This window comes from Molothrus ater, chromosome 3 (assembly GCF_012460135.2).
Source record: "Molothrus ater isolate BHLD 08-10-18 breed brown headed cowbird chromosome 3, BPBGC_Mater_1.1, whole genome shotgun sequence".
NCBI lineage: Eukaryota > Metazoa > Chordata > Aves > Passeriformes > Icteridae > Molothrus > Molothrus ater.
The window spans coordinates 36237205-36259688 of record NC_050480.2 but is presented as its reverse complement, the minus strand read 5'-3'; the positions used below and the strand labels follow the sequence as shown (position 1 = coordinate 36259688).

The 22484-nt window shown below is 39.3% G+C and overlaps 1 protein-coding gene across 4 annotated transcripts in view; it reads right to left on the bottom strand.

Annotated features, from left to right (window-relative positions):
* The window catches only part of LTBP1 (latent transforming growth factor beta binding protein 1), a 188412-nt gene that overhangs the window by 20188 nt on the left and 145740 nt on the right, over positions 1–22484 (bottom strand). For all 4 annotated transcript variants that reach the window (XM_036381048.1, XM_054514385.1, XM_036381049.2 and 1 more), the window contains 5 exons: positions 22126–22251; positions 15700–15825; positions 13359–13502; positions 3474–3656; positions 2100–2186 (listed from right to left, as the gene is read on the bottom strand). In XM_036381048.1, coding sequence (XP_036236941.1) covers positions 2100–2186; positions 3474–3656; positions 13359–13502; positions 15700–15825; positions 22126–22251 — 666 coding nt within the window. The remainder of the gene's footprint in view (positions 1–2099; positions 2187–3473; positions 3657–13358; positions 13503–15699; positions 15826–22125; positions 22252–22484) is intronic.

Genomic DNA, 22484 nt, shown 5'->3' with positions numbered 1-22484 from the left:
ATGGCACAGAGAGACTGGAATAATCTGCAGTTTCCCTTTCGTTCCTTTGGTACCACATTGCTCCTAACTCCAAGCAAAACAGATGAACAATATAGCCTGTATTTTCCCATATAATTTGCTTTACTGAAGGTGTTCCTACCATGGATGTAATTTAAGCACACCATCTGGTTACCAAACTAACTAATCAGTTATGCTTATGGATGGACTCTGTGACTACTCTTCCGTTTGCATAGAGTTTGGTGACTCTGCTGTGCACAGCAGGAAATCTTCCTATCTGCACTGCTCATGGTTTTGTTGCTTAAAGCACAACTTGAGTGCAGCCTTCCCCCTCACAGGACCAATTGTGTCTGTGGCTGAACACTGGGTGGCAATCACTACAGAACTAGTGATGGCTGAAAAAGAGAATCTACCATGCTTTCAAATGAGGCTAAACGTGTTCAAGGAGGTTTCATGGAAAATATATGCCAGCTCATATATTGCTTTTCACAGTTGTACACATTTTTTCCCAGTCTTATATTTATGTATTTGTTACTGTTGGAATTCCATTCACTTCCTTTTTTCCAGCCTACTTTTCATTTGCTAGACCGACTTAGAGCCAATCTGTTAAAGCAAGGTTTGCAGTGAAAATGGCAATAAAAGGCACAACTTAAAGTAGGTCATTCTTCTCTCAATACCAATTGTTTTAATCCACTGTCTTCTATATATTTACTCCCCATTTATATTCTGGGGCACCATAGATTTTATCCCAAAGCTATTATTTCCAGCTATACAGTAGTTTTAAAGGGAAATAATTCAAATGTTTCCTTTTCTCCAGAAGAACTGAAAGATCTAAAAAACTATTTATTTTTACATCCACTCTTCCAGCCACTAAGTGGCTACAAACATTAAATATTTTGACTGTTTAGCAGCAAGAATAATGCAAAGATTAATAAAAAATGTCATGTTCACATCTGTGGTTTTCCTGTGGAACACGAATTTGTGTCTGGAGAAAAATGGGAAATCCTGGAAGCAAAACCAAGGAAAGCTACCAGGCTATTCACTTCTGACAGATAATTCCAATAAGAAAACAGGAATTGCTCCTACAAGCAGAAGCTTGTGGACAAAAGCAACAATAACATTTTAGTTAGTGTAACAGAGAAAGATCACATTATGAAAAGAGCACATTAGTAAAAGTTATTTATCTGTTTAGTGTTTGTCCTTTGTGCCATTCCTAACACAAATTTACTGAAAAGGGAAAAAGTCTTATTATGACAGGGATTTGTGGAAGATATTTCCAGGTGGACTATTTCAGTATTTATTCAGTATACATTTCAGTATTTATAGCAGCTAGAGATATCACCAACCCTGAGGTAGCACAAAAACAACACAGATTTTATTTGAGACTAATTTGGATATGCTTCACACACAGCAAGTTCCAAATCCTCATTGTGAATATACACAGAAATCTTAGATCTCTAAAGATAAACAACCCCCTTAAACAATCCCTCAACAAAAATACTCTCAAAGACTTTAAGATGAGCTCTGTGACAGTCTTAAAAATTATTAATATTGATGGCTACTTCTCAAAACTGAAAAGAAATTTTGCTGATCTTACTTTTCCTTCTTGGTGATGCCAGCTCCCTCCCAACTTCTATCACTCTGATTTCTTTACTACCACTGGACTACCAACAGTAATTATTCTGTGAAGGTCTGTAATGAAAATATCGTTGCTGAACTTCTCTTCAGTTTTAATATTCATTCGCCCTTGCAGGTCAAATGTTCAACAGAATTCTCTCTCTTCCTGCTCCTCATACATATATTTACAAATTTAAACTGGCATTGTATTCCATATGTAAATAAGTATCTGTGGTTTGTGGTCACAGCACCTATTCTCACAGCATATAGCACTTAGTAGAAATTAAACCAGAATATTACAGAGACTGTGTAATTAACATTCTTAACAACCCGTAGAATGATTTTCAGCAATGTTTTGCACTACAAACTGTTTTTATCACCTAATAAAATTTGAATTAGTATGCTTACATTCCTGGCTCATATTTCTAGTCAATCAACTACCGGAACTTCTGAAATAATTAAACTTAATACAAGTCAGTACTGACCTTTGTAATTCTGAGCAAGAAGCCCATAAGATGATTCTCCAGAGGGAATGAAACCTTTTCCTTCAGGACACAAGTCAGTAAATTCAGCTGGGAGAGAAAGAAAAAAAATTATGTTGTTAAGAAGAAGGTATTCACATATGTAGTGTTACATGTATTTCAGGGTACTTTGAGATATTAGCCTTGTTTACATCTATCAGGCAATCATACACACCTTTAGTTTAATGGGGGATGTTAAATGCCACAGCCTGACTTGCCCTTGCTCTCAGTTTGCAGAGAAAAACCAAACCTCACTAGGGTGCCTACAGCATCACACAGCTCCAGGCAAACTCATTTCTCTTGCTTTTTGGCAGGAGAATGTGGTCCTTACTAGGTTTCATGGTGCACTGCAGTTATAACAATACCAGTAGCCAAATTACACTAATTAAAGCTAGCATGGGCCTCTCTGAGCTCGCTGCAAGCTGTAATCTAGGCATACTCCAACTGAGATACAAACCCCTGTCCACATTCTTCAGTCCTCACACAGGCAAAACACTAATTGACTGCAACAGGAGAACATGGTGTGCATTACAGAGAAAAATTATTTCAAGTGTCTTGGAGACTATACAGAATCAAACAAACCTATCCAAGCAGAGAGGCCCCTTTTTCATTTTGCTTTTCATTTCAATTTGACCAATTCTAAGGTATAGCTAAAACAGGAATTAAACATGATGATGCATTTCTGTGAAAAGTCATCTTTAGCATTTAATCCCAAGGTTTACGCATGTTCTCTCTTATGTGATTTTTTTCCCAGCTGGATTCTGAAATTCAGCCATCCCTGTTTATGTTTCAAGTACTCTTCAAAATTTGTGACAAATATCACATGGCTCTGTTTGTCTAATTTAACATTTCGAGGTTATACAATGGTCTGCAGAGAACATTATTAACTGATGTTCTGTAAGTTGCAAAATGTAAAACTAATGCCATACTATATATTGGTAAGCTCTCGTGCTGTAGAAACAGCACTACAAAGAATAGCTGCAGTCTCAAAAATATTATAATGGTTACCTTTGTTTTCCAGCTTGTGGAAAAAATCTAAAGTGTTACCATAGCATCTGGAAAAAGCTCTTGTGAGAATCCGTATTTGCCTAAAATCACTGTTCAGTAACAGGCTCTTTTAATCCCTAGGGCAAGAGCAGAGAAGCCAATGGATTTACACCAGGTACAAATTATTCTTATCACCCTTTCCTCTGTAGAGGGTTCCTATGGATAAGTCATGACTAAATACTAAAAAATATGGGATTTAATGGGCAAGCCTTCTCTAAAGGCAAAGCAAACTCTGTTAACATAAACACGATGCTTCAAAAGCTTGCAAAAGGACAGAAGGCCTCCTCTTACCAGTTCCAACGACAGGGCATGGGAAGATTTCACAGTTATCACCCCAGCCAGCACCCAAGGTACAGCAGCATTCCTGTTTGGTTACATTGGATGTCAGCACGTTGTCACAGAAATTGGCATCATTCAGATTGTAGTAGCACTCCTTCTTTCCATCTTCCTGTAGATCAGCCTCTACTGGCACTTCTAAGGTAGAAAAGAAAACATAAACCACACAAGATGACACATGAAATTAGTCACTTTTCCAGGAGGTCAAAAGAGCAGAGAAGAAAATGGTTAGGTACAAATTTTGGTTTAACTTTTTGACATTAGAAAGAATGATGGAAGTCGATGACTTTCCTTTGGCTTTTTCAGACCTGTTCTCCAACTTGACCATAAAAGGATTCCTCCACTTTGCACTTCCATCATTTTCAAGCAATGCATGAAGTACCTACTCTCATGTTCTGCTACTAATGGACATGGCCAGCTTTTGACATATGCTCTTCCCATACAGAGGTAAGCAAATATTACAGCCTCATTTTTTCAGATAAAGGAGTGAAGACATGAACTGAAAAGACTCAATTTTCAAAAGAATGAGTATTTACCACCCCTTTTAATTTCACTGTGAAAAAGCACACTCCACATTTGTATACAATGCCCTTTATGATTTTTGCAAAAGTAACTTACTGACTCCACGGTAAGCAGAGGAATATAATACAGATGTCAAGTTAACTGACTCTGTGTTTAACTTTAAAATAGCAATCCAGCCAAGAAAGCAGATTTATTGCCTTAAGCACTGACTGGGTCCTCTCACAATATTTATAAGGACCGAAGGCAAAATAGTCTGTCCCATAGATCCAATAAATACCCTATTACTATAATAGTCAAAGACCTTTCAAAGGCACTCCTAAAATACCCCAAGAAGCAATTTTGAAAGAACAACCTATTTAAAGCTTCTGTGTTTGCAGAACTCTGTTTACCTAACATTTCACTTCACAAAAATTATCATCAAGGGCTCAGAAGTGGAAACTACCACATAAAATTCTTATTCACTCTTGATCAATATGAAAAACTTTTCACAGGCCATCAGTAAAGTCATCGAGTTCTAAAATTTCATATGCTCACATTTATCAATCAAACCCAAAACTTTATTCAGGAATTTAGATAGATAAATCTTGAGGCGACTAGCTCATTTCCTTTTTATCCAGGGAAATTCTTTATGCTTAGTACTTAACAAATGTTTAAGTCACAAAAAACCTTTTAAAATTATTCCATGTTGGCTGATTTCTCACTCTTTGAGATTTCATTGTTTTTACCCAGGCTCATGTACAATAAGGTCAGCATGAGACATTTCTCAAGAAACACAGCTATTGAGACAGGAATCAGAACCTCTATTTTATAGAGTGGCAGTGCATTTCAAGATGCTACTGCAGCAAATGTTGGCTCCATGGTGCGGCAGGAAAATTGGAACAGAGCTGCTACCAGAGACATGGTGAGATGACTCGCACAACTAGGGCACTGCAATAAACAGCTGTAAACTCTTGAGAAGGGACAGGCAGGGAAAGAGAGGCTGTGGGGTAGCCCTGTGTGTTAGGGAGTGTCTCAGTTGTCTGGAGTTGAATGATGATGATGATGATAGGGTTGAGTGTTTATGGGTAAGAATCAGGGGAAAGGCCAACAAGGCAGGTATCGTGATGGGAGTCTGATGTAGACCACCCAGCCAGGATGGAGAGAAGAAATATTCTATAAGCAGCTGGGATAAGTCTTGCAATCCCTGGCCCTTATTGCTATGGCAGACTTCGGCATAGCAGATGTCTGATAGAAAATACAACACAGCAGAAAGGAAGCAGTCTAGGAGATTCCTGGAGTGTGTGGAAGAGAACTTCCTGACATATCTGCTGAGGAAGCCAACCAGGGGAGGTGCCCCAGAGGACTTGCTGTTTGTGAACAGAGAAGGACGGGCGGGTGATGTGATGGTCAGAGGCCATGGTGAGAAAAGCAATCAGGAAATGATAGTGATTATGACTCTTTGGAAGTGAGGAGGGGTGCTAGCAAATCTGCCACCTTGGACTTCCAGAGGGCAGACTTTCACCTCTTTAGGAGACTGGTTGAGAGACTCCCTAAGGCAGCAGTCCTGAAGGGCAAAAGAATCCAGGAAGGCTGGATGTACTTTAGGAAGAAAATCCTGAAGGAGCAGGAAATCCCCATGTGCCGAAAGATGGGACAGGAGGGAAGATGAACAGCCTGCCTGAACAGAGACCTTTGGCTGGAACTTGGGAAAAAAAAGTGAATCACCTTTGAAACAAGAGGCAAGCAGCTCTGGAGTGGGCTTTAAGATCTCACTTAAAAAGTGTTTTTGAGGTGGGAGCTTGAAGATAGTGATGTCTAACAAATGCTGAAGGAATTAAATGAACTTCAGCTCTTGCTGTTTCAATCCAATCACTGCCCACCCACATTTCCCAAAGCAGATGGAGCAAGGGAACTTTACTGGGCATGCAAATACTAGATCCATTTGGAGAAAAGCAGATTTAAAAATGCCAGCATGGGTTGCCTATTATTGCACTTCAATAGTATAAACATGTGTAATAGTTCTTTTGGTTTCTAATTAGACACAGACAATTGGATTTACTTCTATTTTCCTCAGAAAAGTGACTTCAATTTTGGGAGGCTAAGGGGTTGGCAGACACCTCCATTCAAATTTAGTATGATGTTGCCACCTACAAGGCTTTGCAGTTTTGCCAATATAACTAAATCATACATTAAAGGATACACCCAGCTGGCTGCTTATTTCAGCTTTGTTACTTTAGCCTGTGGTCAACCCTCATCTGATAATTACAATTTTCCATAATGTGTTGAATTTCATCGATTGAGGTGGTTTTGTGGTATCAGTTGCTATCGACTAGGAACTATATTAAGACTATCATGTCACAGAAATCCAGATGAACTAAATCTGTCATTCCAAGGTGAGAGAGCGGTACTTCAGTCACCAATTTATACATTTTCCTTGGCCATTTGCCATCTGCCTAACTGAATTAAAGCCAAATCTTCATTAGAAGAGAAAGCGTGGCTGTTTTCATGCTGCTTATCAGAGAAAGAACACCAGAAGCTGCCTTGGAAGGAAAGGGATATGGTCTCATCATGTCCTTGTTTATTCCCATTTTACATATCATGTGCTGGTTTCTCCTCCCATTATCTGTTCAGCAGCTTAAATGGCTGTTGTTTACACAGCTGTGAGTGAGGGTTAGTCAAGAAGGTGTCATGAATGTTTGGAAAGCAAATGAGACACAAACCTTTTTTTTCTTTTTAAACCAAGACCAGTCTATGTCTACAAGCTTTTAATTTCTCTGTCATAGATTATTAACCATTTAGTAAACAGGCTGTTTCTGAAAGTGATTTCACTAGGTATGTTGACAAAATATGACAGAAAAGGAATACTTATTTTTTTGTATCGTTGTTTCTGGTTTTTTTGGTTAGAAAATGTAAAATATCTCTATATCTAAGGCATGCTGGTAAAGGAAAATAATTTTACCCCATTTTTGATATAACTGTTCTATTAACAGCCTATGAGAGAAATTCTGTGTAGTTGCTGCTGGATTGTATTCTGAAGTATTTCTTAGAAATAGATTTATATACCTTAGCATAACCTTAATCCTACAATATCCTTAGTATATGTTTGATGCAAAAACATGCATCAGTAATATAGGATTCAGTGGATAATATGGATTAGCATATGCTTAGACTTCAGCATACACTGAAATATTTGCCTAAACAGTGTTCTGTTAACAACTGTGATCTGAAGAAACCAAAACATAAACAGGATCTCAAATACTGCAACTGTGTACCAACAATGCTTACAGATGCAATCAGAAAACTGGTTGCAAAAAAGAAAAATAGTCATTATAACTTCACGACTTCTAAAAATTCAGCAAATGATGACTCCAAGCAAACAGCTTGAGTAAGAATTTGAGTAACAATTCTCACTTTCAGAATCTGATTTTCAAGAAGACAGCAAAAGTATATTGGTATGTGCCTATTATCGGGGGGTACTTGTTTAGATTTCTCAGCTGACTCCACACATTACAAGCTAACACGTGCATGTACAATGCATATAAATATACCTACATATACACAATTCAGGGACAAGTGCAACTGATGCACACATAAAACTTACAGCTAAGACTTCGTCCACAGACAACTGAAATTCACTTAACAATAGGAAACCCCATAATGTTTAGGAATTTTAGAATCTATACTCATGCACCAAATTTCTAGCCTTAAGGAACCTTATGGATCAAATTTATTAACTGTTACTTGGCAGCCTCAAATTTTTTGTGCTGGTGGTTGGTTAGATTACAGGGGGGATTGATTTTGTTTCAATATTAATCAGTCTAGAAGGGACTTATGGTTTTGGACACCAAAACCATGATTTTGACTTATAAATCCCATCAATTACTGTTAAATATATTACCATAAATAACTGGTTGTATTTCATGTAGCCAGGAGAAAGCAACATCTAAATTAGCTGTAGGTACCTAAGTGGGCCCAGGTACCTTAGTGGAGATCTCCACGGTGATGCTGTCCCTGATGCCCCCCAGGACACGGTTGGCCCTCCTGGCTCCCAGACCACTGCTGAGTCTTGTTCAAATTGCCATCAACCAAGACCCCCAGGTCCCTTTCTGTGGCTCTGCTCTCCAGCATCTCATTCCCCAGCCAGTCCATACATCCAGGGTTGTCCCATCCCAGGTACAGAATCCGACGCTTTCCCTTGTTGAACTTCATCCCGTTGGTGATTGCCCAGCTCTCTGATTTGTCAAGGTCTCTCTGCAGGTTCTCTCTGCCCTCAAGGTACTCAACAGCTCCTCCCAGTTTTGTATCCTCCTTGAACTCGCTCTGTATCCCTTCCAGTCCTGTGTCCAAGTCATTTATGAAGATGTTGAAGAGCACAGGGCCAAGAATGGAGCCCTGTGGAACCCCCCTAGTGACAGGTCCCCAGTCTGATGTCACCCCATGCACTGTAACCCTTTGTGCCAGGCCCATGAGCCAGTTGCTCACCCATCCCATGATGTGTTTATCCAGCTGTGTGCTGGACATTTTGTCCAGAAAGATCCTGTGAGAGACAGTATCCAAACTTTACTGAGATGAAAAAGATTACATCAACTGGCTTCCCTTGATCAGCTAGGTGGGATATCTTGTCAGAAAAAGGAATCAGGTTTGATAAGCAAGACTTTCCCCTAATGAAGACATGCCAGCTGTGACCAATGACCATGTTGCTTTTCAGGTGTTTTTCAATAATTCCCAGATTGATCTTCTCCATAACTTTACCAGACACTGAAGTGAGACTGACAGACCTGTAGTTGGCAGGACCCCCCTTCTTGCCCTTTTTGAAAATTAGGACAATGTTTGCCATTTTCCAGTCAGCTGGGATCTCTCCATACTCCAAAGACTGCTCAAAAATGATTGAGAGAGGCCTCACAATGGTATAAGAGGCTCTTTGAGTATTCTTGGTTCAAACCCATTAGGTTGCAGAGGCTTACAGGGATCCAGATGGAGCAGCAGATCCTGCACAAGTTCAGGGTCAATTTATCATTCTCATACCATGGTCCTCCAGCTCAGATCAACAAGACCCCCTTAGCTTGTGCTGAAGACAGAAGCAAAGAATGCATTAAATGTCTCTACCTTGTGCTATGTCCCTGTTTGTGAGGTGACCATCCTCGTCCTGTAATGGGCCCATGTCATTTCTGTGCTGCCTTTCTCTATTAGTGTATTTGAACCCTTCTCCTTTTTATTGCCCCCCACAGTAATAGCCACCATCAACTCCAATTGAGCTTTGGCCACACAAATTTTCTCCCAACAGTGGTGAGCAGCATCTCTGTATTCTTCTCATGTTATCTGACCTTCCTTTCACTGGACATATACCTTCTTTTTTTGTCTTAGCTCCAAAAGAAGACCACTGCTCAGTCAAGCTGGTCTCACCTTCTTGACTTTCCATGTTTTGGAATTGCCAGTTCCTGTGCTCCTGGGCAGTGGAGCTTAAAAAGTAAGCAGCACCAAATGGACCCCCAACACCTCCAAGAGCATTTTCTCAGGGGACCTGGCTAACTAGCTCCCTGAGAAGCCTGAAGTCTGCTATTCTCATATCGTCAGAGCTGAAGCTGGCAGTTTCCTCTTGTCATGAGATTTTAAACCTGATTGCTTCGTCGTCTCTGTATGCAAGACAGACATCAATCACCACTTCAGTCACAAAACCCTCCTTGTTAATTAAGCAACAAGTCAAAAAGGGCATCCTTCCTAGCTGGCTCCCTTAGTACCTATACCATGAAGTTAGCATCCTGTTTGAGCAATCTTCTGAAACTGTGCCAGCTGTTTGATGTTCCTAGTTAACATCTGGCAAGTTGAAGTCCCCCAAAGGACAAGGGAAGTTGATTGGAGGTTTCCATTAGTTCCTCAAAGAAAAATTCATCATTGTCCTGGCTAGGTAGTTTAGAGTAAAGTCCTACGATGACATCCATGTTATTTGTTTGTCCCTTTATCCTTAACCGGAGACTTTAAACCATACCATTGCCAAACGTAAGCTCCACACATTCTAGCTACCTCACTGCCTCACCTGGCTTGCCTGAAGAGCCTGTAAACATCCAGTGTGGCACTCCAGGCATAGTTTCACCCTACCAGGTTTCTCTTATGCCAATGATGTTGTACCTCTGCAAGCACTGCTATTGAAACATTTCAAGTTTTGGCATGCCACCCCAAATCATACTTGTTATAATCCTCAGATATTCACTGTCCATTAGAGCTCCTGGATTCAATGTTATGAGACCTGTAAGTAGTATAATAGTCTATATGAGTAGTTCAAATGTGTACTACAACATGCCACAGTTAAAAACACAATTATGCTTGAACTTATTATTATTACTTATTACTATTATTGATTATAACTTGAAATGCATAGAGATTGGCAGTTGCTAGAAATTAATCACAAATAGCTTTATATAGTTTGTTAAAAGAATAAATGAGAACACTTTAATAGAAAGCATGCATTTTTTTCTCCCTTAGGTACAAAGATGTATAGAACAGTAGATTTTCATCTCCTACAGAATAAAGTTCTTTTTTCCTTTATCTTTTCTTATTTCTGAAACATTTCCTACATTCTATAAATGGTAGGGCAGAGAAGAGGGGAATGAGACAATCAAGCCTTGCACAATTTTTTTGTACTTTTTCGGGTTTTTTGACTGGAAAGTGACGATAGGGGCTTAAATTCCTGATGCATACACTGGGAGGATTGTTTCAAGGCACAGCTAACAACAGACAAATTTCCAGCAAGTGGAATCTAAATAAAAGGAAGTCTTGAGAGACCTAAGGGTAAGAAAAGCGTGAACAGCACTCTACAAATCTAATGGACTTTAACCACATGTAAGAAAAGTCCCAAATTAAAGTAACATTTGAAGAAATGTCACCTATTTGCACTTCATACAAGGGGAACAAACACTTCTTTATGCACAAAAATAAAGAATGAGAAATAAGCAGGAGCTGGGTGAGCCAGCCTGAACTATAGGTATCTGTAACAGGATAACACAGATTAAGTTCTTCCTTTCTGCCTTTTAAGTTGTGCCTTCCATAAGCATGGTGCACACTAATGCTGACAGATGATGTCCATATGCACCATGGGAGCTCTGGAAGCACCACGCCTGACTTGAGTATGTGGCTTGTCAAAGACAGAGAGGATGTGTGGCTATTCCAGCATTCTTTGCAGCAAGAATAGTTTATAAGAACTAATAACAGTCTTTTCTCCTTTTACTTTGGAAGAAAAGAGGAGAGTAAGAACTCTATTCCAAGCACTGCCATTTTGCCTAACTCTAGTCCAAGACCATGTGACGTAAAGTACCTCTCATTAGCTCCTTGTGGTTTCCTATGAGAGATCTTGATGACCTTATCAGAGAAGACACAAAGGCAAAGCATGTGTTTTGTTAGAGCCTGACAAAACTTGGAGGGGAAGGAAGAACAGTTACTTTCCAGACTGATCACAGCAAAGCTGTGCTCACTGCTGATAGCATCATGGAATTAGTACTGACAGTAGAGTATCCATCTGTTGAAAGCACAATCGGTCATGCTGTGTTCTTCATCCCCATCCTCCCCACAGTAATGTTAGGGTATGTCCTCAAATGTCCCTTGGATGTGAGTTCTTGTTACATGACTCAGGTCCTGTGCTAAGTTTTTAGTTCTGGTTTCATCAGCTAGCTGAACTCTCCTGAGTACTGCCTCCTCACAGGCCCAAAACATTCATCAATCAGCTGTTAATGATATTTCACAGGCACTTCTTGAGTGCTGCTGAGTGCTACATTCAGTCATCTAAATATTTGTGACAATTAGGTCATGGATATTTCAACCCTCTTTACAAGTCTGAAAGATCACGAGTGATAGGAGAAAACAGCCACAGCCTGGAAGCTGTAAAGAGAGCATCCTGGCCAAAAAGCCAGTTCCTCTAAGGCTTTCCAGAAGCTACATCAGCCTGCAGTGTAAGAAAACAAGGAAAAACCACCAAGATTTGCCTTCTGAAAAAAGCTATGCAAGTAAATCCTGTCATTTCTTATACTCTGTTCATCCTCCTGTGGGTTTGTTCCTTTCTCCAAACTGGATCAGTGTAGAAATGTGAAGGCAACTTTAAGAGTTCTAAACTAATTTTCAATTACTGTATTTCCAGTAGCATTTTCAACACCCAAAACACTTTATAAGAAAACCTAAAAATCCAGTACAATGGACTAGTAGGAAATGGACTAAAGGAGTAAAGCAGGCAAGGACACTTCAAGAGAGACTGACAACAGAGGTAGTTTGACACCAATGTAGTGGTTTGGGTTTTTGCTTTCCCAACAACCTTCTCTTAGGACTCATATTAAATCTAGATAACGTTAATAAGATTAAGACTATTGTGCTGATTTTGGCTGGTGCAGAGCTCTTCACAGTGGCCGGTATGGGTTTGGTTTTTGGATTTGTGCTGAGCACAGGGTTGATAATATAGGGTTCTTGTTATTGCTGAGCAGGGCTTACATAGAGCCAAAGTCTTTTCTGCTTTTTGTTCTGCCACACTGGTGATGAAGTTGGAGGTGCATGGGAGGTTGGGAGGAGACACAGCCAGGACAGGTGACCCAAACTGACCAAAAGGATATTCCAGACTGAATGACATCATGCTCAGGATATAAAATGAGGAGAAGGAGGAAGAGAGGGGATGTTTGGATTAATGGCTTTTGTCTTCTCACATCACTGCGACATGTGATAGGGCCCTGCTCTCCTGGAGATGGCTGAACACCTGCCGGCTCATGGGAAGCAGTCAATTAATTCCTTGATTTGCTTTGCTTGTGTGTGTGGCTTTTGCTTTCCCTATTAATCTGTCTTTATCTCAACCCGTGAGAGAGCTTTCTAGGGGAGTGAGTAAGTCGCTGCTTGGGGCTTGGTTGCCATCTAGGGTGAAACCACAACTAAATATAACTCCTGGTTTTAATAATATGCTCCCTTAAAAATTGTCCAAGCATACTAATGGGTGTTTATAGAAGTTTGGACAAAAACCAAAATCACTCAGGCCATAGACTTGATTCCATATCAGATTTCATTCATACAGTACAGTCAGCGAGACTATTTACTCTTACCTGTAGTAATTGCTCAATATTACTGCCAAGTCTGTTGATGTATAACATTTAAAAGGTGCTTCTGCTCTATTTTCCTTGCTAATGATTCACTGACAACATATTCTGTCCTAGAAAACCTCCTCTCATGCACACACTTTCAAGACAATTATGAAGTTTTCAATTTTTCTGCTGTAGTTAAAGCAACACCAATACTGCAGAGCCAGCTTTGCCTTTCCAATGGTTCAGCATGCAGTTGAAATCATGCCAAGCATGCAAGAATCCACTGGCAGTTTACCTGGTGAGGTGCGGAAGCGACACTGTCCGGTCATTGGATCGTACTCCTGGCTTTCATCGGAGCACAGACACAGGAAAGAACCATCAACATTTTCACAGAGGGCTTCGCCACATACTCCACTCAACATTTCACATTCATTCACATCTGGGGAAAAAATCCAAAACAGAAATCAATTGAGACCACCTACCGACTGATCTTTTATCTGCTGTATCTGTGCCAATACTGTCTGCCAGATTACAGATGTGATCTCTGGGGAAGGATTAAAAACTCACTAATACCTAAGTGGATTCATAAACAAGTAGTAAGTCCTTTGAAATAAAGACCCCTGAAAGTTTATAGACTATTCGTGTTGATTAGGCGCTGATTCTAGACCAGAACACAGTTTTTTTGATGTTTCTCATTGCTAAATACTTGCTTTTCTGTGTATTCTTTTATTGGGATTTAAGACTCAGAGTAATTAAATTTGTTTTCTTATCTTTGTTATCAAACTTTCACTAAACTCAAGGAGCAAAATGAACAGGCTTTGGTGAGATTCAGACTGCATATCAAAAAAGACAATTCATTTTCCTTCCCAAAATACCATTTTTCTTGTAAACAACCACCAAACAGAGAATTCCGCAGCCCGATTGCCACCATATGTCTACGCATGGACTCACAGGCTGCTCTGGGATCCACAGAAGTTGTGCCCAGGTCACCCAGGGACCCCCACTGAACACTGCAAAATTCCTCCCTCCAAAAATTCCACATATTTTTAACTTAGATTCCATATACCTGCTAACTAGCCAACCTGAAATTTTTTTTTGACTGATAGAATTGTCTGTTGTTTAAACAAGGACCAAATACTACCAAGATCATTTAACTTTATTTTCTTTTTAGTTGCTAACGTCGACATTTGAAAATCTACTTCTAATGCAAGAATCTCATTAGTAGATAGAAATTATGCTGATTAGTATCAGAAATAGTAATTTCTGTATCACAATTCAGAAATTCCTATAACTGAGTGTGGTCTAACTTGTGAAGCAGTATTTCTTCCTTTTTACCTCTTGCCTATCAAAATCTAGTTATCTGAATAAATGTTGATTTTTGTGTGTTTTTATATAAATATGAATTTTAACTTAGAGTTTGCTCGCCTTAAAAAAATGCATTCAGATTTTTCTTTATCTTTTTACTGGCTTCCTGTCATAGGAGATAAGTCTTCTTTGGAGAACATTGCCTAGTCAGGAACTAGTGACTTGATTTTCCCCTAAATTGTTTTGGATGATAACTGACTTCAAAATTTAAAAGAGTATTTTATACTATACAGTATTATACAAGAAAAAAAAAAAAACAAAAAACCAAGCAAATGCAGTATTTTGTGGTTCAGAATTATTTCAGTGGGAGCTCAAAATTAAATTTAGTTTCACACCATCCTTTACTTTCCCATTTTATTTTTTACTTTCTTTGCTTCATTTGTTTTCATCCATGAAAAGTCACTGTATGACAAAATATACCTTGCTATGCAGCAAAGTAAGTGTCAAATGGCATAAAGAATTTCGTAACAAAACTACTTAATATATTAGAAAATGCATACAAACACTCTGTAAAACTTCTAATTCCTCCTCTCTGTTACCAGTAAATGTGTTTCATCCCGAGTCTGGCTTGAAGAAATTGCTTAATGAATACCTCTCCTTGATCTGGTATTAATTTTATATTACAAACTTGGGCTGCCTCAATTCTCCAGCCATCACTATTAACAACAGATCTGGAAACCTATTAGTCACAAAAGAAATGCGCACAATTTACGCATCTACAAAAATCCCACATCATTTCAAGGTGATAGGTGTCTTTCCTGGAGCTGGAAGCTAATGTCAAAATCTGTTTAAACACCATATGCCTCGGGAGGTGCCATCTAATTCAGCCTGGCTGTGCCACATTCCAGATGTTATTTCCTGCAGGGGGTAGTGCAGGGTTCTGGTTACTCAGCTAAGAGACTAAACAGATGTGGCACTTAAATAGGCTAAGATATTAAATTCATGCTATTATATTTGTGAATGGTTCTGACAGGCACAAACAAGGAGGCTTCTTGGGTTTTTTAAAAGAAATAAAATAAGTGGTTCAGCTTATTTGCTGCTGCCTTCTGTTTGCCCTAATAAAAGGTATTCATTAAATAGATAAAAAGTAAAGTTTCCATCTGGCACAAAGTTCAGTGAGTAAAGAAGAGCTCAACCCTATTTTACTAGTAAGTGGCATAACTTTAATAAAAAAATGTCCTGAAAACAAAAATGTGAAATGTGTTTTGTTGGAATGCTGTTTTTGCTCCCTTGAACTTTGCAGCAGCGACTGCTAGCACCCATGAGCTCACCTGTACAGCCTTGCCCCTCCTGCATGTCCTGGTAGCCCTGGTAACAGAGGCAGCGGTAGGAGCCATCCATGTTCTCACAGAAGCCATGAGTGCCGCACACCGTGCCGTTCGTACACTCATCCACATCTGCAGGGAGAATTAATTGCAGCATCAGAGAGGCTGTGTGACAGCCAAAGGCACACATTGACTGAGTGCAGAACACCCACAGATGGGCCACTTTGTAAACAGATGCAGCTAGGCCTCGACACATTGGGAAGGAACACAAGGACAAGACACATAAATTAATGGAAGCACACAAACAATTTAAGACATTCTTTCAGTGTTAGCTTTGCAGTAAGTGTGTCAGCAATGGGCAGCTGCCTCCATCCATCTGTTTCACCAAACTTGCCAACCACAGCATGATGTTACATACTACAGGCTAAGGCATAGTTTAAATAATTTCTCTGACTGACTTATAGACTCTACCAGTGCCCTATTATACAGTCAACAACACGAGTGAAACAACTCACTGCGCCTACAAAAAAACTTCAAGGGTATAGCTACATGCCCTGTGCAGAAGTGTTGCACAGATTTCATTCTGGCTCTCAGCATAGATCACAGTTTCATAGTGTTAGTGGTAAATATCTGTGGACTGTGCCTTCTGTCTTAAGTCCTGTAAATCTACACATACAAGTCATCTTGCTCAGGTGCACAAAGTAATTCCAGTGCCAGAATGTTTTCTCTACTGGCCTTTTCATTTGTACTTCCAGTTTTTTTGCCTTACAAGTAAGTCACTTGCATGTGTAAGTCTGTTCTTTGACTCAGCTGCCCATCAAATTACAATGAAGCAGAGCTGCTTGTGGCAGACTGTGGTTTATTTTTGTAAGTGTGTTATAAGTGCTAGGAATGCATTATTTTTATCTCCACTCAAAGTAAGACCTAAACCCAAAGCCCTGGCCATATGTGGTCATCAAAGATGCCATGAGGTGCTTTTCAGGAGGAAGAACACTAGCTGTGAACCTGCCAGGATACGAGGATTTCTAAATTCCTTCTGCTTTCTATATTCCTCTGCAGTCTGAAGCAGAGAAAATGTTGCTGTATGTCTTTCCTAAAAAACATTAAGTAAAGCTGCTGCTTTCCTTCTGCACATTTCCTCAAGGGATAATTGCATTTTAAATGGGGAATAAAGTGATTTATCTGATGCTTGGTCCTATAATTAATTCTGCACATTTTGGTAGCCCTTCATGTGATGGAGCCTATCATGATTTTACCTCCAGTGAAGGCCTTTGGCACTCCCTGAACTAAAGAACTGTTGGGACTGAATCCTGCAGTGCCACAGAGAGAAGGCTTCTCCAAACAGGTGAGCAGCACCTGGTGCTTTTCTGTAAGGACGGAGTAGGGCTCAAATGTAGTCCTGCCTACTCCTCCAGCTCTCCACAGCTGTGTCAAACAAAAACCTAGAGAACTCAGCAAAGATGCACTGCAGTCTTATCCTGACAGTACTCACCGACCAAGGACTTTTTTACTTTTAAATTGTGATTTATGCTCAGCTGAAAGGGAAATCTTGGTCTTTGAACAGTGTGGTCAAAGCCCCCCAGGCTACCAAAATTTGAGCAGCATGTCGTTACCATCCACGCCTGTTAACTCTTCTGCTGCCCTCCTGCAACCCAATTCACCTGCACAAGCTTTGTGTGCCTCAGGGATTGGTGTTTTTGGGATCTTGAAAACCAGCTTTTCCTGTGTGCTGTGGTGGAGTCTGAACAGATCTCGAATCACATGTACACTTTTAAAAAGGCTAAAAAACCTGTGTGACAATTTCTGTACCAATGGAACTAACTGTTAAATTTTAACATTTTTCTCAGAAAGGCATGTAGTTTCATGTGAGGATGTTTAAGTGATTGAAAACTCACTTCTCCTACTGAACTGATTCATTGGTTAACAAACTTCAGCCCACATATGAAATGCAGGCAAAAACTACACATACTAAATACACCAAAATCTAGGAAACATGTATGAGTATAATTGATGGTTATAAAAAAGTACTTGCAGATGGAACTGGCAGAAAAATTTATTTGGTTTGTAAGTTTTGTAGTAAAGGTTTTAATGGTCTTTACATCATGATTTATTAAACAAAGAAAAAATATTCAAGGCATTTATTTTAGAAAGGGCTATTGTATTTGGCAAAGAATACAATAGCCAGTATGCTTATTCTCAAGGAATTGAATACAAAAATTTGGATGGTTTCTGGATATTGAACATATTGAAACCTACCACAAGTCTTTCCTAGTAGAATTAATTCAGCAACACAAATAAGCAACTTATCTGTGTTAAAGACTGTCAGAGGTGAAGGGTCAAGAACTACCTTTTATACCTTTTCCTTTTTAAGTCCCCACAGTGACAGAATTATAAAAATATGCATATGGAGTTACTGGGAGGAAGACAATGGAAATTTTTTACAGTTGTGTTTTTCTGGTCCCTTCTTCTTGCTGCTGTGCACTGTCCCTGCATAACATATTTGCTATTAATAGTCTCATGTGATCAGCAGAGTTTCACATATCTAGTAAAAAAAATCTGAATACTTAGTCTCTTAATCAGAAAGCTCTGTTAAGAAAAGGAATTCAAAATGAGTAAACAATGGTGACTTGACAGCCTGGAATTTCAGACAACAGACAATAACACAGTGTTTGTGTTTTCAGTGAACAACTATGGTTAAATAAGAAGTTCCTGAGCCATGGGACAGTTCCTGTTAAAAACCTATGCAGAAGAAACTACAACTGGAGATTTTAGAATTACCCAAATTACAGAACTCTTCTTACTTAAAACCTAAATGTTAAAGGAAACAGGGGAATGGTTCATGCAGCTGGATCTTCACAGGTAAAACAAGGTCATTGGCTAAAAAAGCCACAGAAACAAAACTTGTGATTGTAGCAAGTGTCCTAATTCAGTATATAATACAGCCACAGAAGACAGGTTTTTTTCTAAAAAGTACAGTCTGAACATCTTTCAGTGCATGGGATATTACAAGGAAGGTCCAAGCACCAAATATTTTTCCTTGTCTAGACAGTTCACTCAAAGGACTCTTTTTTACAGCCGGAAAGGACATTTGTTTCTTTAATCACCCCATAAAGAGTGAGGCTTGTAATCGGCAATTCTCTTGCTACATGGAAGCAAAGTCAGGGGAAAAACCTAAACATGAAACTAATATATCCTATGTCTATATAGTGACTAAAGCAGTTCTCTGTAATTAAAACTTATTTTGGAATCATTAATCAGTGCTGCCTGCTTTAATCAAAAGGCAAGATGTGTGCACTCACGCACACTTTTGTACAGTTCAACACTGTGCTCCTGTTTTCTGACAACCTGAACAAGATGAAGGCAACCTCCACCTCAAGCACAATATTTAAATCTCACTGAAATCTACTTACACGACAATATGTCTGGAAGAGGAACTAGTTTCTAAGACAGGCCTGCAAAGTGATTAGAGCAGCAGAGCTATGATTCTGAAACTTCCAGGGCTACCTATAACATGCATCCATAAAAAGGAAGAAGTAGAGGTGGGAGAGCTCTGGTGGGATGAGTAAGTTTTTTTGGACTGCCTGCTGCAGCAGTGAGAAGCCAATGAGAGACATATGGGATGGGACATGGAGACAGAAGAGATGCTTGAGGCAGAGAAGCTTAATCATCAGAGAACCTCTAACTTGAGGCTTTGTCAACATATTTGACTAGTAGCCAGCTGGGTAAAACACCATCTTTACATGAACCCCAGAGAGCTCAACAAGAAACTAAGGAGCACTCAGAGAGACTCCAGTTCAGAGAGCCCAGTGCAGTCAAATTTCTGAGCCTGGGGCCAGGCTGCAGTGGAATGTCACTGCTGCAACAAAAGTTTGTCTACACCTTGAAAGAAGACACAGTCTCCACAGCTGTTCAGTTTACTTTGGCCAATGGCCACAAAAACTCCATACCAGAACTAAACCACATGAGGATCTTAAATGTTTTGTGCTGTTGTTGTTTCAAACTTCAAAAAAACCCAAGTCAAACTCATACAAAAAAAGTCTGGAGATACGGAAAATCTGCTCCCCAGGTACAGAGAGGTGTGTGAATCCAGGAAACTTTTCTCAGGTTCTTCCTCTGATGGTATAAACAGTTATTCTCACTCACTTAACTAGAATTAAATTCACAAAGGCACTTAGTGTAAAGAACAGTAGCTCCTGCGGCTGGAAGCCACACGCTTTCTCAGTATGTCACACATTCCTTTTGTTTTGTTCTGCCTTTTTGCATGAAGCTGACACCACTACAAATATTGACACTGATGCCATCAGTGCTCCCTTAAAATGAGTTTTTTCAAAACTATGGAGTTTTTTTATTAAAATGACAGAATGGAGAAACTAATTGTGGTGGAAAAGGAGTGCTGCTGCTTCAGAGGCTAGAAGTACCTTTGCTTAGCCAAGTTATTAAAATACTTTTCCAAGTGCTGAATATAAAGTCTGATCTGTATTCCATACACAACACCAATTACTTGTGAAGCATGCTCAACTGGTTTTGTACTTGTTTTACTCTACATTAAAAAGTTCCAAAACTAGTCACAATCCTGGAAATAAGATCTTGTGATTTCATCTTTCTCTATTTAGTAGAAGTTTGGCTTTTTTGTTCTAATGGAGATTAACTTTGTATTACTTCATCATACATGATAGCAGCCTTTCCCTGGAAACTGCTATTTTATTAAATGTCAGAGCTGCAGAGGAGCTCATTGTTTCTGGTACAGCTCCTAACAGTAGATGCTAATGACTTCAGATTTCTTTTTTAAATTGTGTTCCTTTTCAGTTGTGCTTTTTTTAATTTCTGGGAGTTTGCTTTCACAAGGTTAATAAGCATTCTTCTAGCTTCATTTTGAAATAAAGTGTTTGCTTTCTACAAAGAGAAGGCTGTTTTCTTCTCTAGCCACTTTTCCCCCTTCTTTTATAGCTATGCTCAAGAGTGAGGCAAAACACCTGCTACTACTTTTCTTGCAGAGCAATTGAAGATATGTGGTCATATCCTTCCCAAATATTGGGTGAAATGTATACATACTGATGAAAGAATCCACGAACATGCTTTAGAATTATCCCCATTACTTCAAATCATAAAATACTGCCTCCTCCATGAATCAGTGGAGTTACTCAGATTCGCTTTCTCTAGCTTACTTGACCAGGCTTTTGTCTTGGCAGTAAGAGAATATTTCTTTCAACTAAGACCATGATTACAAAATGAAGTAAATGTTTAGAGAGAAAAAAGCACTAAAGAACACTGGAGAATTTTTTATAATTACCAATAATAACTAAAACACAAATGGTGTGTTTGATGTTATGCTATATCTAAATATACAGCACTTATTCCTTGACATCAAGCATAACAGTGTTCCTGCCAGCACAGTATTTCATTTCACGAGAGATCACATTACTAAATACATGGCAGGTTATATGCCAGCTTCAGTAATAAAGCTGTAAGGCTCGTTTTCCTCTGGTATAAGCAGGGAGATGGAACAGTCAGACACAAGTTTCAGTGTACTTCATCCACCAAAGGACAAATGTTTTCACTATAGTTCACCAAGTGAACTATGAGAAGAATTGGCCTGTGAAAACCAATCACATATGGATTTACTGGCCAATAATTTGGGAGAGAGAATGTTGCTTACTTTTTGGGTGCTTGAGAGCCCCTACCCATTGGTTCTAAGACTGAGCTATCTGCTCAGTGGTTCCCCTCAGCATGCATCCAGGTGAAATACTACCATATTATTTTTCCCCCTTCTGAACTTTTCCAACAAGCCTTACTGCCTTGAACACTCCTCTCAACCATAAGAATAGCCATTCTTAATCTAGTTAGGGGAGAGTTTATTTTCTATCAGCATCACTGACTTCACAAAGCCACATACCTTCTTGGTATCACTGGACACAAGTGTCCTGTTTTAAATTCAGTGCAGGAGAGCAGCTTCACTTGCAAACGTGTGTACACCATTAGCAACAGGACATATTTGCATGACATAGCAACAAAGAAAACATAGTTACCCTTAATTCCAGGCTCCTGGTTGATGTTTCTATAAAGATCTAATTACTACTATTTGCTCCATTTCTGCCTTTTCAAAATGCCTGAAGTTCTATAACAGAACTACTTGATTTCACTACAACTTCTCACTGGAGTTACTACTCCATTACTTAATCTGTATATTTTAAATAAAAGTTTGGACAAGCAAGGTTCTGCTGTCTTCCACACAGCAATGAGAACATTCAGGTAGCTCAGGCTTGCTGACAATGCACTTAAGCTTCAAATTAGATAATCCTGAATATTCATGCATGTCTTACCCACAGAAATTTAAGTGGCAGATTTCAGAGTTAATAGTGACTGACTGACTACTTTTTTCACCCTCCTAACAACAGCAAATCAATGGGAATGAATTATTGTAACTCGTCTCACCTTCACATGTTCTGCCATCTGCAGACACAGAAAAGCCCCGCTCACATATGCACTGGTAGGAACCATCCGTGTTTAGACACTCTCCATGTGGTGAACAGAGGTCAGATCTCTCACATTCATTGATATCTGAAAGCACAGAGACGTTTAGAGCTTTGCAAATCATCACAACCTTAACATTATGCCTAAATTCAATTAGTCTTAAAAGCAGCTTCAATTTCCACTGGCTATGTAAATAGCTCTGTGAACGGCTCATCTTCCAGAGTAACCAAATTTCCTGGGATCCTTCTTAAACTCTGCATGGATGTCAATATGTTCCGCTGCATCATACTCTTGCTACACCACTCTGTGATGAGGATAAG